This window comes from Pistacia vera, unplaced genomic scaffold, assembly GCF_008641045.1.
Source record: "Pistacia vera cultivar Batoury unplaced genomic scaffold, PisVer_v2 Contig246, whole genome shotgun sequence".
In the NCBI taxonomy this organism is placed as follows: domain Eukaryota; kingdom Viridiplantae; phylum Streptophyta; class Magnoliopsida; order Sapindales; family Anacardiaceae; genus Pistacia; species Pistacia vera.
Genome location: NW_022196053.1, coordinates 1187441 through 1202482, shown reverse-complemented (window position 1 = coordinate 1202482; position 15042 = coordinate 1187441). Strand labels below are relative to the sequence as shown.

At 34.8% G+C, this 15042-nt stretch overlaps 2 protein-coding genes across 4 annotated transcripts; both read right to left on the bottom strand.

Annotated features, from left to right (window-relative positions):
- Positions 1-255: 255 nt before the first annotated feature.
- Positions 256-6453, bottom strand: LOC116131948 (patatin-like protein 2). Its single transcript, XM_031417626.1, is given in 5 exon segments — positions 256-806; positions 5639-5825; positions 5956-6137; positions 6222-6274; positions 6277-6453. Coding segments are annotated over 5 exon segments (525 nt in total). The 5' UTR covers positions 6353-6453; the 3' UTR covers positions 256-779.
- A 4016-nt stretch (positions 6454-10469) lies between these two features.
- On the bottom strand, positions 10470-12927 carry LOC116131932 (patatin-like protein 2). Of its 3 annotated transcripts, none has more exons than XM_031417601.1 (7): positions 12535-12921; positions 12046-12227; positions 11755-11941; positions 11464-11625; positions 11063-11365; positions 10784-10956; positions 10470-10676 (listed from the first exon to the last, which is right to left on the bottom strand). In XM_031417601.1, exons 1-7 carry the CDS (start codon positions 12664-12666, stop codon positions 10592-10594), a joined length of 1224 nt encoding a protein of 407 aa, XP_031273461.1. In that variant the 5' UTR covers positions 12667-12921; the 3' UTR covers positions 10470-10591. The 3 variants fall into 3 exon arrangements, with proteins under 3 accessions (XP_031273461.1, XP_031273463.1, XP_031273462.1); XM_031417603.1 differs by lacking the exon at positions 12535-12921 and adding an exon at positions 12348-12483; XM_031417602.1 differs by having other exon boundaries at positions 10592-10671; positions 12535-12927.
- Positions 12928-15042: the final 2115 nt, after the last annotated feature.

Below are 15042 nucleotides of genomic sequence, written 5' to 3'. Positions count from 1 at the left end.
AAAGTACAATCTATAGAAGCCAGCAGCCACTGGAGCTGGATCACTATTTGACTTATGAGTCTTGAGCTCTTGATAGACTATAATATCTACTAGTCAAGTCAACCTAGTGTTTTTTTTACTAGTTTGGCAACCATAGTTACTGCAAAAACTCATTATCATGAAATTGATCAATGACATAGCTTATTGAGATAGAAATACTTGAGATTTGAGAAAAGTTGAAGAATGTTATCTTAATATTTTCATATTGTAACAAGTATTAAGAATGAATATTATAATCCTGGAAATTAACTTCTAAATATATGCAACCTATAACTACCAAATATACATCTGTAACACTCCCCCTCAAGCTGGAGTATAGATATTAATCATACCCAACTTGTTACAAAGATAATCAACTCGAATCCTAGTCAGAGCCTTCGTGAAGATATCTCCCAATTGTTCTCCAGTCTTCACGTACCCAGTGGAAACCATACCTTATTGTAGTTTCTCATGAACTAAATGGAAATCGATCTCAATGTGTTTCGTTCGTTCATGAAACACTGGATTTGATGCAATATGAAAAGTCGCTTGGTTATCACACCATAATTTTGCTGGTACTGAAGTTTCAAGGCCTATTTTAGTCAGGAGCTGATATATCCACATTATTTCACAAACAGCTTGTGCCATAGCCCTATATTCCGACTCTGCACTTGATCGTGACATGACATTCTGCTTCTTGCTCTTCCATGATATTAAATTTCCTCTGACAAAGACACAATAGCCTGATGTGGAACTTCTATCTACCTTGGAACCTGCCCAATCTGCATCTGAGAAACATTCAATATGAGAGTGACTATGATTGGCATATAATATACCACGTCTAGGGGCTCTTTTCAAATAACACAAGATCTACTCTAAAGTTGCCCAATGATGAACTGTTGGGGAGGCCATAAACTGACTTACAACACTTACTGAATATGCAATATCTAGACGAGTCACCATAAGATAGTTCAACTTCCCGACCAATCTTCTATATTTCTCAAGATCTCCAAATAGTTCAACATCTTTTGTAAGCTGCACATTAGGAACTATCGGAGTACTACATGGCTTTGCCCCTAATTTCCCTGTCTCAGTTAATAAGTCAAGCACATATTTCCTCTGAAAGAGGAATATACCTCGTTTGCTCCTTGTAACTTCAACCCCAAGAAATACTTCAATATCCTAAGTCTTTTGTGTGGAACTGGGTATGGAGAAAAGACTTAAGAGATGTGATGCCACACTATCACTCCCAGTAATAACAATATCATCTACATACACAATTAGAAGAATGATGCCAGTTTTAGACCGTTTGTAGAAAATAGAATGGTCAGTTTTACATTTCAGCATACCAAATCACTCAACAGCCTGAATAAACTTTCCAAACCAAGCACGAGGACTCTGTTTTAAACCATACATAGATTTGCAAAGATAACATACTTTCCCATACTCCCCCTGAGCAACAAACCTAGGAGGTTACTACATATATACCTCTTCTTGAAGATCTCCGTGAAGAAAAGCATTTTTTATGCCTAGCTGATGCAAAGGCCAATTATAAGTAGTTGCCATAGAGATAAATAGTCGAATAGAGGTTAACTTAGAAACAAGGGAAAAAGTATCAGAATAATCAACTCCGTAGGTTTGAGCATATCTTTCAGCAACCAAACGAGCTTTTAGCCGAGCAATTGACCCATCTGGATTAACTTTAACTTTAAACACCCATTTGCATCCAATAGCCTGTTTCCCTGAAGGTAAATCTACCAATTCCCAAGTACCATTGTCATCTAAGGCATTCATCTCCTCTATTATCGCATTACACCAACCAGGATGAGAAAGGGTTTCATGAACAGTTTTAGGGATAGTAATATAATCAAAGGAAGCAATGAAGAAGCATAATGAAGGTGACAAATGATCATAAGAAACAAAAGAAGAAACAGGATAAGTACACTGCCGTTTACCTTTTCACAATGCAATAGGAAGATCATCACTTGAAACTGGATCTGATGACGAAGAAGTTGGTGCCAGACATGAAGCAGGAGAAGGTGGACGATAAGAGTAGACTTTGATAGGAGTAGGATCAGAGATTAGAGCAGATGCAGGAAGCGTAAGAAGGGTGACAGGGCTAGAGAGAGGAGCTGGTTCAGATATAGGTACAGGGGTGGTGAAGGTATAAACTAACAAATCATCATCCTTCTGACGATCTGCATGAGAAGATAGAAAGTATGGTGTTTCTTCTAGAAAGGCAACATCAATGGAAACAAGATACTTATTAAAACTAGGACAATATCACCCATATCCTTTTTGAAGTCGAGAATAACCAAGAAATACACATTTTAATGACTTGTGATCTAATTTGGTAACTGACTGTCAAACATCCCGAATAAAGCAAGTGCTACCAAATATCCTAGGTTCAAGAGGAAATATTGCTTTGCTAGGAAAAAGAATATTGTACGGGGTCTCACCATGAAGGACAAAAGACGACATGCGGTTAATCAAGATGCAGGCGGTGGAAACTACATCAGCCCAAAATGGTTTAAGAACATTCATTTGGAATAATAAGGCTCTGACAGTTTCAAGAAGATGTATGTTTTTCCGTTCTGCTATTCCGTTTTGAGATGGAGTATCAACACATGAAGTTTGATGAAAAATGTCATTCTGAGTCATGTAATTTTCAAAAGAAACTGACAGATATTCTTTTGTATTATCACTGCGCAACGTATGAACAAAAATATTGAATTGAGTTTTAATCTCAGCACAAAAAGCACAGAAATAAGAAAACAAATCAGAACGATTTTTCATTAAGAATAACCATGTCATACGAGAGTAATCGTCCACAAATGTAACAAAATATCTAAAACCAGTTTAAGACAAAACTGGACAGGGACCCCAAACACCAGAGTGAACTAATTCAAAAGGAGAATTAGCTCTTTTTTTTACTCTAGGACTAGAATTGACACGATGATGTTTAGTAAACTAACATGACTCACACTCTAATGTAGACACTTTATTAGACTGAGGACACAATTTTTTCAGTGAAGGAAGAGATGGATACCCAAATGACAATGTGCTTAAAACCAGGGTGCAACACTAGAACAAGCGACATGTGTAGATTTTGGTCTGTCAAGAATATATAAACCTCCAGATTCATGTCCTTTACCAATAATCTTCTTCATCGTAAGATCTTGAAACAAGCAATAATCGGGAAAAAATAAAACACAACAGTAAGAGCACGAGTAGGTTGGCTAATAGAAACCAAATTGAAAGAAAAATCTAGTAAATGTAAGACATTTGATAAGGGAAGTTGTGGAATAGGGGTAACTGTGCCAGACCCAAGAATGTAGGATGGTGATCTGCTAAAGTCACATTTGAAAGGGTTTTTGATTGATATTTAGCAAAGAGACTGGGATTACTTGACATGTGATCTGTTGCACCAAAGTCAATGACGAATTTAGAGGATGAGGAAAGGAGACATGTATTTGGCTTACCTGAGTCAGCCATAGCCATGACAAGAGTAGATGAAGCCTTTAATGATTCCTGGTACAATGAAAACTTGGCAAATTCATCTACAGAGATGAGCACTGACTGATCAGAAGTATCATTAGTGGATGCAACATGGGCAGAGAGATTTCTTTTAGTTCTGTTCTGAAGCTTTCTACAATCGCGCTTCATGTGTTCTGGCTTATGGCAATAGTGACACACAATTCCTCCCATATTACTATTTGACCCCCCTCATTTGTTGCCACTTCCAAATTGTGATCGTCTAGATTCATAGTCATTCTTTTGACTGACGAGAGCACCACTGAACTGAACCGGTGTGGTACCTTCCATGCAAAGTACCCTACTCAAGAAATCCTACAATGAAAAGATCTCTGGACTGGCTAGAACCTAAAACTTAGCAGTCTCAAATTCAGAATGAAGACCTACAAGAAAACTCATGATTGCCATTTGCTCCCGTTGTTTTTGTTGAACATTTACATCAGCACTGAAGTGTAGCAACATGTTCAACACTTCATAAGTCTTCTTAAACTCTATAAAATAAGCTATAAGGGACTTATCTTGTTTCTCTGCATGGTAGAATGTTTTACACACTTCATAAATATGAGAAACATTCCCTTTTCCAAAATACAGAAACTCTAAATAATCCATCAGTTCTTTAATAAACTCACAATGATTAATTAGGCCAAGTACCTCACCGTCAATAGAGTTCTATATTTGTAGAATCAATCGAGCATCATCCCGGAGCCATGTCTTTTTCAAATTATCCTTAGGTGGATCATCAATCATATGATCATCCTCATCAATACTCCGTAAATACAGTCTAACAGTTTTACGCCAATCATGGTAATTAGTTATACCAACGAGCTTATGTTCTGTAATTTTTGACAATATCATTTCTACCACTGGCTTTGTATCAGACATGTCTTAAACAAACAATAATCCCAATGCACACCAACAAACGGTTAAAACAAAGCAAATTAACCAAACTTCAGCGACACACCAAATCAATCAACAACCACATCCAACCAGAGACCAAAGCACAGCAAAGGTCCAATAAACAAACAAAGAACAACAGTAACCAGTAAGATATTACCAAAGCCCAGCATGAAAATGTGTTGTACAAGTGCCGACGAAGCAGACGAAGAGAACCAGAGGAGACGTCAACGGTGGATGCGCGCTCATGCGCTGGCGCATGGTACTGGTGATCGGAGCTTCGGGGGGCGCGTGGAGCTCACGCGCAGTGATTCTAATTGCCGGAACTCAAGGTTTTGCCAATTGGCGGCTTTTGAATCTTCCTAGGGTGGCGGTATTGAACAAATCTCACTCTAAAATGATGTTCTCAATTTGAAACTTAAACCCTAATCACCTTTTATTAGCTCTGATACCATGTAACAAGTATTAAGAATGAATATTCTACTTGTCTTCTTCATAAAGAAAAAGACTATATATATATATATATATATATATATATATATTCACATTTGCAGTGTTCTAAACTAGGTATGTGATCAATCTATATTATGATACAATATCAGTGTGATCCCTATAATCCTGAAAATTAACTTCTAAATATATGCAACCTATAACTACCAAATATACATCTGTAAGAATGTTATCTTAATATTTGCAGTTGACTAGTAGGCTGATTTACATCATAAAAAAGTGGCCTTTGTAACTTGCAAGATGTTGCTTTTATATCCCAATCTCATAAACGACACGCCGTTCACATTTAGCAGAATGGTATGTTTAGCTTGTTTGGTACAAATGTGCAATAGATGGCTTGCCGTTCAAATTATGAAATCATAGATGATGGAAGGTTAATTAAGTTGGTACAAGTCCTGTCACCATAAATGACATGCTGCGTCTTCCTATTTAATTCTCAAATCTCATAAAATGGACCATCTATATAGGTTCATTATAATTATGTAAGGATATCTTTATTTATATATAATGAGATTTTAGTAATTCAATCAACTATACACAAATCACGTTGGTTTTAAAATTCATCAAAAATATTTTTTTGGAAATTTGAATATCATAATAAATCTTCCTAAACCTTTCTTTAATTATAAGTAACGGTTGTATTCTAGACTCCAGAGAGAAAATAGCAGGATTAGAAATGGACCTCATAGCTGGAAAAGATGGTTGGTTGGAGTTTCGTGATGTCAAAAGTTGGTATCACAACATTTGTCAACGTCTGGTGCAATCTATTATCTCCTAATTTCTCCTTCACAAGGCGATGTAGATATTTGCCATCATATTTTGGTCCAGTAAGCGATTTGAGCAGCTTTGTAGCGTTAGCGAAGGGACAACTGTTGTGTAACAAAAAGTAGTATATACCTCTTTAGTAAGTATGATGAGAAAATAAGTCCTTGATGTACAAACTATCGATGACTTAGCATCATTTCCTTTCTTTATTCATATGTAAGTTCACGATGATACCTCTGTTGGGGGAAGATTTTGGGGCAGTGATTTAGATAGAAGTCCTTGATATCTTTGGCAGCAAACAAAGGACGGTTTTGTTCATTTGGGGCTGTTAGCATGGCGGTTACGAGGCCACCTGTGCTAGTTCCAGCAATCACATCAAAGTAGTCCGCAAGTCTTGCTTCCTCACCATCCAGTTTCTGCTTATAACAAAACATTTTCTAGTTAATATTAAAAAATAAATAAATAAAATTATAAAAGTTTCAACTGTAGAGCATTTTTACCTGAAGCTCGGACTCTAAGAAGGCAAGAATAGTTGCCGGGATAACCCCTCTATTCCACCTCCATCAATGCTGAGAACAGTTATCAGGTTTCCAAAAGTTGGAGGCTGTAGGGGTGATTTTGGAGTTTCCATGTGAAATTAATAAGGCAATTAATGCAGAAAGGAATAGGCGAAGGGATCGATTAAAGAGAGGGTACTTAATTAATTAATGAAAGTTTTGAAGATTTTAGTATGCGCACTGCTGATGAGAACGAATGCATGCGATGCATGGTATTTATAGACATATTTTTCTGTGAAGTTCTGAATTTTCAAAGTTTGAAAATGTTACTCTGGTCTAACTTTGACCAAGTAAACAGTTTCTTGGTCTGCTTTTAAGATTATTTATCCCAAATTTATTCTCTTGTTGTTTCTGTACATTCTGAAACTTGTCATGGGTGGACTGTTGGTCAACAACTTTTCGTGTCCAAGAAAACAATTGACTATTCACAGTTCCAATCTCTGAGGCCGTAGGAATCTTCAGTATCATAAACACAACTTTAAGAGATTTCACACATTCAATTTGGAGAAACTCTAAATAGCTTTTTGAATTGGTCAATAATTTTCTTAGCCTTTGAGAGGATAATGTTTCACTTAAATGAATTTTCTTTTTCTTTTTTAGTGTGAGAGCAGCTTGATGATAGCAAGAATCTGGAATGACGAAAGCTTCAAAATTTTGAAGCAAGAACAGTAGTTAAGATTTATGGATTAGGAACAGATAAAACTTGCAAATATTAATTATTTGTTGCACTCACATGGTATTCATGGCCATGTGTTCTGGACATAAAAAGTTAAGGCGGCTCTATTCCTCGGAAAAACTCGTAAAGAAAGGTCAACATAATAATTGAACAAAATATTTTATCATAAAATAAACATTAGACCTCTCTTTTATAAACGCGTTTATTTGAATTTTGAAAGCAGCAAACTTTTCCAAACTTGGCATCGTCTTCGTCGTCCACGCATCATACTATCAGTTTCTAAAACGTGGCTTAGCGAATTAAGCCTAAGTGACATTATCCTTAATTTGCTGCTTAATACGGTCAAAAGATGTAAATTTAGACATCAATTGTTACAGATTAATCAAATGTTTCTTTAATTAACACATTTTAAACAGCTGTTACTAATTCATAACTTGTAACATTACAAACTTCTTTTGTTCATATCACCAGCAACTCATGTACCGTACACGTAACTAGATATCTTTTTTTATTTATCGCTTGAGTTAACGACTTTTTTTTTTTCACCCAAATAATGGTTTAATGATACTTTTTTACCCATAAACTTTTAAAATATCATTTTACTATTCAAATTTATATTCCAGTGGCGAACAGAGAGCAAACTTGGTCTAAGCTGTTAGGGCTTTTGAAAATGGGAGGCTTATGAGTCTTTTGGTGGCGGAATGTTAGATTTTGATGGTTGAAATTTATCGGAATTTAACTTGGAAGGGTGGTTGCGCAAATCCTAATCGCTCGATTGCTGGGGATTGAAAGTCGATGGAAGTAAGATTTGAGGGGTTTTTGTAGATGATGATCAGAGAAGAGAATGATGGTGGTATGGAATCGCAACAATGTCGAATCGAAAATGGAATATAAATTTGGATAATAAAATAATATTTTAAAAGTATGTGAGTGAGAAGGTGTCATTAAACTATTATTTTGGTGAAAAAAAGTCGTTTACTCTTATCAATTAAAATAATCTTACTGCGTTGTTAGTCAGGACACTTTTTTTCATGATGAGGGTAGTGTAAAATACAGATTAATAATTTGTCTTCTCATTGGGCGTTGGCTTAATCGCGCGCATACAATTTGATAAATACAACTTTGAATATAATTGAATCATGGTAGTGGACATAAGGACCACCTGTATAAGTAGTCGCTCTAAGTGACCATTTATTTTTATATTTATTACCTCGTGGTAATTCATGATGTATATTGCCTTATATAAATTGAAATTAGTATATATATATATATTATATAAATCGAAATTAGTATATATATATATATATATAACCCCATGTTGAAGTATTTTGGAGTATTTTGAGAATATCACCGTTCTGATGATATGTTTCAGGGTCTTGTTGTTCAATAAACATAGTGTTCTTCTGCGTATCGCTAGCCATATCTCTCTTTGAGTTGCTTGAACTGAAATGGTTAACGAAGTAAGATGTGAACACTGAATACTAAAGTGAAAACGAAAGAAGTAAAATTATATATTGAAGAGTCGAGATAATATGAGTTGGAAAATGGGTAGTGACGACTAACAAAGTCAATGGTAGTATCGTATGTGTAATACTAATAGCATTAGCCGGGTATGGTTTCAAGGAGCCGTTTCTCAGGTATATATAATATTTGACAAAGTCAATCAATTCATTAAATATATATACAGTAAAAAGAAAACACTCTAGCTATGCCTAAGAACAAGGGCTTAGATTGGACTTATATAGGAACAGTGGTCAGCAGCACCTTAAGTAGTGGCTGTGTTTTAGTCTTCTTTCTAATCTCACTTTGGTCCCCACACAATTTCTTTCTGGCTTTCTTTTGTCAATCCATCGATTTGGCTTTATGCAACAGCCATCTGTTCACTGGGGAAAGAAATATGAAACCTAATGTTTGACTGCTTCCTCATAATTTTGATAAAGTCGGTTACTTTTTCCGTTCAGACTTTTAAAACAACACGAAATTTAAATCTCTCTGGATCACTTCTAAGAGATTGTGATGTAAGTGAATTATGGTGTCATCACTTCAATTCAAGGTGAGAGATTTAAACTCTCATTATGGTAAGATCAACCTCCCCTAGACTTTGCAGAACTTGTACCGAAAGTTCCTGATCTCCTCTGAATAATATCCAAATTCTTCAAATTAAGCATCCGTAATTATATTTGCTTCCGCCATGTGAATGACTAATGTTGATTTTCCTTCTGAAACATGACTATCAGACTGAGTAAGTGATTCTCGAGACGCTTGAATGAAGCAGCATTTTATAAAAGCCAATTGAAGGCAATATTTGAAGTAATAAAAACAAAAAATTGCCATCACCCCTAACTCTAAGCCTAGTTACATGCATCACATTCTTACCTACGTTCTCTGGGAATCTCACCTACAATACATTCTTGCGTTTAGCAGTTGAATGTTAAGAACAAAGAAACAAACCGATGCATGCATGGAAAAACAATTAATTAATTAATTTTCTATGATGTAGTGAACATATCGATCAATGATACGTGTGCGTTACTTCTTCTGTTGATGAAATTGTAAGGAAAGTTGGTGGATCACAGAACTCGATATTATAAACTTCTGTGCCCAGACAATATTGGCCAGTTCTCTTCTTTATCATTTTATTTCATTAAATTTGTCTCATATTAGCAGACGTGAAATCCACAGTCCCTATTGATATAAACTTCTGTGCCCAGACAATATTGACCGATTCTCTTCTTTATCATTTTATTTCATTATATTAGGACGTGAAATCCAGAGTCCCTACCAAGTTCAGTGTTTTTCGATGAAATTTTGAGAAAGATTTCATGTCTCTTTCCAAAGAAAGGAGATGTTATGCTATTATATAAGATGGCTGTATTGCAAATTCGGACTTTTGAAACATGCATTCCTTACGGTACACTTCAGAGCACCTTGGATTTTAGGATCATGACAATCAGAAAAGCAATCAAGCATTAGGAGTTGGACCATTTGGTCATCTGATTTCGACATGTCTTGATAGATATATGAAATACCTACCGGTCAACGTTTAGAATGTGATTAAGGCCAACAAATTCTAAATAAAACCCATAACTGAATAAATTATATATAATCAGATGCCATCTTAATTTGGCTTCAAACTATGGAGCAAATAATAATAAATTATTTATAGAAACAAAAAAAACAAAAGAGGATTTTAACGTAGATCGATATATATATGCCCAACCTAGATAAAATCTTTACATCATAATTCATAAATAAGTAAAAATGAATAGCAACACATTTTCAATTTGATTCCACCACGGTACCTTGTAAATTAATTATACTTGTGATTTGTGAAGAATGAATGTCTGAGAAAAGACTGATACGCAGCGTTTTATTCTTAAGAGTGGTAAATAAAAACGCAGTGTTTTATTAAGCTTGTCTTGTTAAGTTGTTTAGCTAAGAGAGCTGGAAACTGCTCTGTTTTTGTAACCAAACAAGGTGCATGTTTGAAATTAACAAGATCAATTTGCATTCAAACTGATGGAACGAATTTCATATTAAATCGGATGAAAAAGAATAATTAGTAACAAGGACAATAATCAGCCTTAGGCAACGATTAAAAAAATGAACATAATTATTATTTGTTTCACACTATTGTTCAATATTTCCGGGTTGCACCCCTTGGGCCATGTGGTGATCTCATGTCACGAGTTCGCTTTTCCTTTGAAAGTACTTCTGCTACTCTATACAAATAATTAAAACGTAAGGAATTAGTATACAAAACCTTCGCTAGCTGATAATAGCTATGTAAAATTAATTTTATTTGTTATATATATATATATATATATACCTTTTGAGAGCCTTTTCATTTGTGCCCCAAGTAGAAGGCACACAGACTCCTGTCTCCAGATTCACCTTTATAATTGGTTTCTTCAACAGTCTTTCACCAATTTTTACAAGATTCTCCAAGTTTGATTTGGTGGCAATATCCACTGAAGACTCGTCTCCAATTAGAGTATCATCCTGAAATTTACAAGATAAACAAACATAACACGTAAATTAGATTAGTTATTATATGAACCTAATGACTGTGATTGCAGTAGCAATATGAACGTGGATCTTTAATAACCTGAATTCGTAGATAATTTTCTTCAGAATGAAGGGCTTTAAAAACTGTAGAAATGTGAAAATCAACCATGTCGCCGCTGGATTGGGTAAATACATCGATTAATGGAGTGGAACTTTCACTTGTTAACCACCCTAAAATTCCCCACTTAGCCGCTTTAAGGGCATCGTACTTCTCCTCGGTCTTTGGTGAGCCAGTCCCTATTGATATAACCAGAAACCGACCATAGTCCGTTGGCTTTATAGGAAAGAAGTCTGAGCTCCCCCGGGTGATTTCTTTGGTCACTTCACTGATTGCAACTAAAGTCTGAAAATATAGAAAAAAATGAATAAGATTTCTTAATTAACAACTTGCCATAAAATTTCAAAATATTCAAATTTTAAGATCAAATCTATGATATATACCGGATTATTAGCAGCTACACCACCATCAATGAGATCAAATTCTCTCACTTTCCCTGTTGAATCTTTGGTTTCGAAGTAATGTGCTGGGAGATAGGTTGGGGCAGCTGATGTCCCAATGCAGATATCCGAAAGTAAGGCATTAATACTTGGATTTTTAGCCACCTAAACCACAGAGACACATATATATAGTATGAGAACGCATGATCTGTGAATTGTTAAAATGGTTATTCTAATTCAGCTTCTTTGGAAAAAAAAAATAGCACGAGGGCGGAAATAGAGGCATAAACGAACCTCATAGCTAGAGAAGATGGTTGGTTGGAGTTTCCTGATGTCAAAAGTTGGAATCACAACATTTGTCAACGTCTGGTGCAGTCTTTTATCCCCTAACTTCTCCTTCACGAGATTATGTAGATATTTACCATCATATTTTGGTCCAGTTAAAGATTTGAGCAGCTTTGTAGCAGGAGCAAAGGGACAACTGTCATGTAAGGAAAGTTTAACGGCAATTATTATTAACAGTTCGATGAGAAAAGTTATCAGTCATGACGTCCAGGTCATAATTCATTATGACAAGATTTTTACCTATCTTGAGGAAAAATTTTAGGGCAGTGAGTTAGATAGAAGTCCTTGATATCCTTGGCTGCAAATAGAGGGCGGTTCTGCTCATTTGGGGTTGTTAGCATGGCGGTCACGAGGCCGCCAGTGCTAGTCCCTGCAATTACATCAAAATAATCTGCAAGTCTTGCTTCCTCGCCGTCCAGTTTCTGTTGGTAACCAAACAAACGCTTAGTATCAGGACATAAACACAAACAAGTATACGTAAAATTAACACTTATATATATATATATATATATATGGTTTTGACTCTTTTTTCTCATGCAAACAGATTCAGCTAAAGATCATTGCTTTCTACTCTCAAGAATTGGGTAAAGAAGAGTACTATGTACATATAAAAGACTATGTAGTATATATGGGTAAATAATAAGAATATATTTTTGGAGTGGAGGCTAGGGTAGGGGATAAATATAAAAGAAAATTATCCCAGTATTGCATGTAAACTATTTTTTCTACCTGAAGCTCGGACTCTAAGAAGGTAATGATAGTTGCTGGGATAATGCCTCTAATCCCACCTCCATCAATGCTCAGAACAGTTATTAGGTTACCGTAAGTTGGAGGTTGTAGGGGCGTTTTTGGACTTTCCATGATGTGAGATTGTAATGCGAAAAGGAAAGTGATAGATTAAGAAAAAGGGAGATAGATATATGTAGATAGAGAAGTTCTATGTTTTAAGAGCTTTGAGAATGAGAGAGTACTGAAAGGAAGTGCATTTGTTCTTCAAGAATATGATATTTATAGACTTCGATCTGTTTCTCATAATCCAGTTCTGAATTTTCAAAGATTCATAGGAAGAATAATTTTCTAGTCAAAAACTTTGACACAGCACATGTATATGCAGGTGCAGCTGCTCTAGTTGCACTAAGAGTCGCCGCTGTTATCTTATCTCTTTAACTTCTCGGACTTGGCTTTTTGTTGGACCGAATCTGTATATTTTATTGTTTCCCGGAGAAACAATTGAAGTTTCGTAAGTCCAGCATCAAAAACTTACACAATGCTGAAAGGGTCGATATTTGTTTTAGCCTTTCCTCCAAGCAACAAGTGGACGATTATTGGTCAGTGTTAACAGATGCCAAGTATTCCTTTGCAAGAACTGGTAAGAGTAAAATTTATATTTCGGCTTCAATACGCGTCACCAGAAGAAATAGAAGCGTAAAATTTGCAGCAATGAAAATCAGTGGAAAAGTAATTCTTGGCGACTACAACTTTGATAGGTTGACTCTCCGGATGTCACCCTGTAGAGAATCAAGGAGGATAAAATTCAACTAGATTGTATTACTTTGGATCCAAACAAGAAGTTTTGAAATTTCAATTTATACACTGCTACGGAAATTCGTAAAACTGGAAGCTAATTTGGATATGAATGGATATGCGTAGCATTATAATTCTTTCCTGTTACGGCAACTTTGGGCCAGACAAAAACCTCCATCTCATGGCGTCTTTCCGTTGACTGTGAGTTGTAATATTTGTTGACTTGACTGTTTGTTATCACGTCGCTCTCACTCTTGCATGTTTGAAGGAGAAGCTAATTTCTAAAAATCAAAAGGTTTAGAGATACGGCATAATCCATAAGTGTTAATATATTTTAAAAAAAAATTATAAGAAATATATATTTCATAGTCTGTTAAGTTTAATCCAAGTGTAATTCTTTTTCTATGTTTCTATTGAGCAAATTCTTTTTATACTATATGCGTAAATTATACATTGTCGAACACACTACTTTGTTTCAAAGGGAGAAACTAAAGGATATGAACAGTGTACCAAGACTATTTTACCTGTATATACAAAATTTTTAAGACAAAAACACTCGTGAACTTGAAAAATATTATGCATGATTGTGGTAGGATCTAACCACCACTGCCGGCGGTCAACATTGGTCTAGATTTGGCCGGCTGTGCACCGATATGACCATTTTCAGTCATATTTGTGGTCGAAAACGGTCAGATCTATTTTAACCATTTGCCATTAGGTAGCCGACATGCTGGGTGGGTAGTTGTGTCTTCATTAATTTTAAACTTTTATTATAGGGGTGTTTTAGCTAAATTTTTAAATATAGGGGGTTAAAATGTAATAATGATGTAATAATAATATTAAGAAAAAAAGAGCAATTCAATCATTTATATAACATACATACCCACCAATTTTTATTCCTCTCAATCAAGCAAATCAATATAACATACTTACTAATTTATTCCTCATAACCAAACACATTTATTAATATTCCCAATAATTTTTCAAGGTAATCTATCTTCCTCTTAAATAACATTCTAAATAATATAACATTCTCTTAATCAAATACCCTCTCAAGTAAATTTAATGAATGACCAGTGCACTTAAGATGCTAAGATAATCATTTTAATATACATCATTTATACATCAAAATAATAAATTTTTATAATTATACGATCATTTTAAAAATTATCAGCAATATCAATTATTAAGATTTGAAGAACTATTCCTAATATATGAGAGAATTTTCTCTCATATGTAAACGTGTTTATTGAAGATTGCAGTCAATTTTCGTACTTGGAGTTATATATAGTATATAGTGAATATTGGAATGACTTTCTAAACTTCTTATCAGGCATGCCTAAAACAAGTTAAAATGAATTAATTAATAATACAAAGTCAAAACATTAAGTTTTGATATTATCCTATACACATATACACTCAGTCATCTAAGATATATCTTTGATTACAATATAAGATAAGATTAACTTATTGCTGATCGATTAATAACCTCTAACCATAAAGATACATATGGTCACTGTAATGAGTTTCATATATATAAATCTGAAAATTAAATTAAAAGCTGCATTAGTACGCATAAGATCAACTTTTACAAGTAATCGACGCCCTAATTGACCTGTTATTTAGCATTTGACACACTACCTTTTATGAACCAAAATTAATATTTTAATAGAAAATTAATTTTCTAATATTCTTCAATTAATTAATGAGTCG

Bases quoted from the DNA above. Each gene is read 5' to 3' on its own strand.
- LOC116131932 (XM_031417601.1), bottom strand. From the start codon at position 12,666: ATGGAAAGTCCAAAAACGCCCCTACAACCTCCAACTTACGGTAACCTA. The intron at 12,228-12,534 runs GTAGAAAAAATA...GGTTACCAACAG, and splicing joins TCTTAGAGTCCGAGCTTCAG to AAACTGGACGGCGAGGAAGC. The intron at 10,957-11,062 runs GTTATTAAAGAT...TGTAAATTTCAG, and splicing joins AAAATTATCTACGAATTCAG to GATGATACTCTAATTGGAGA.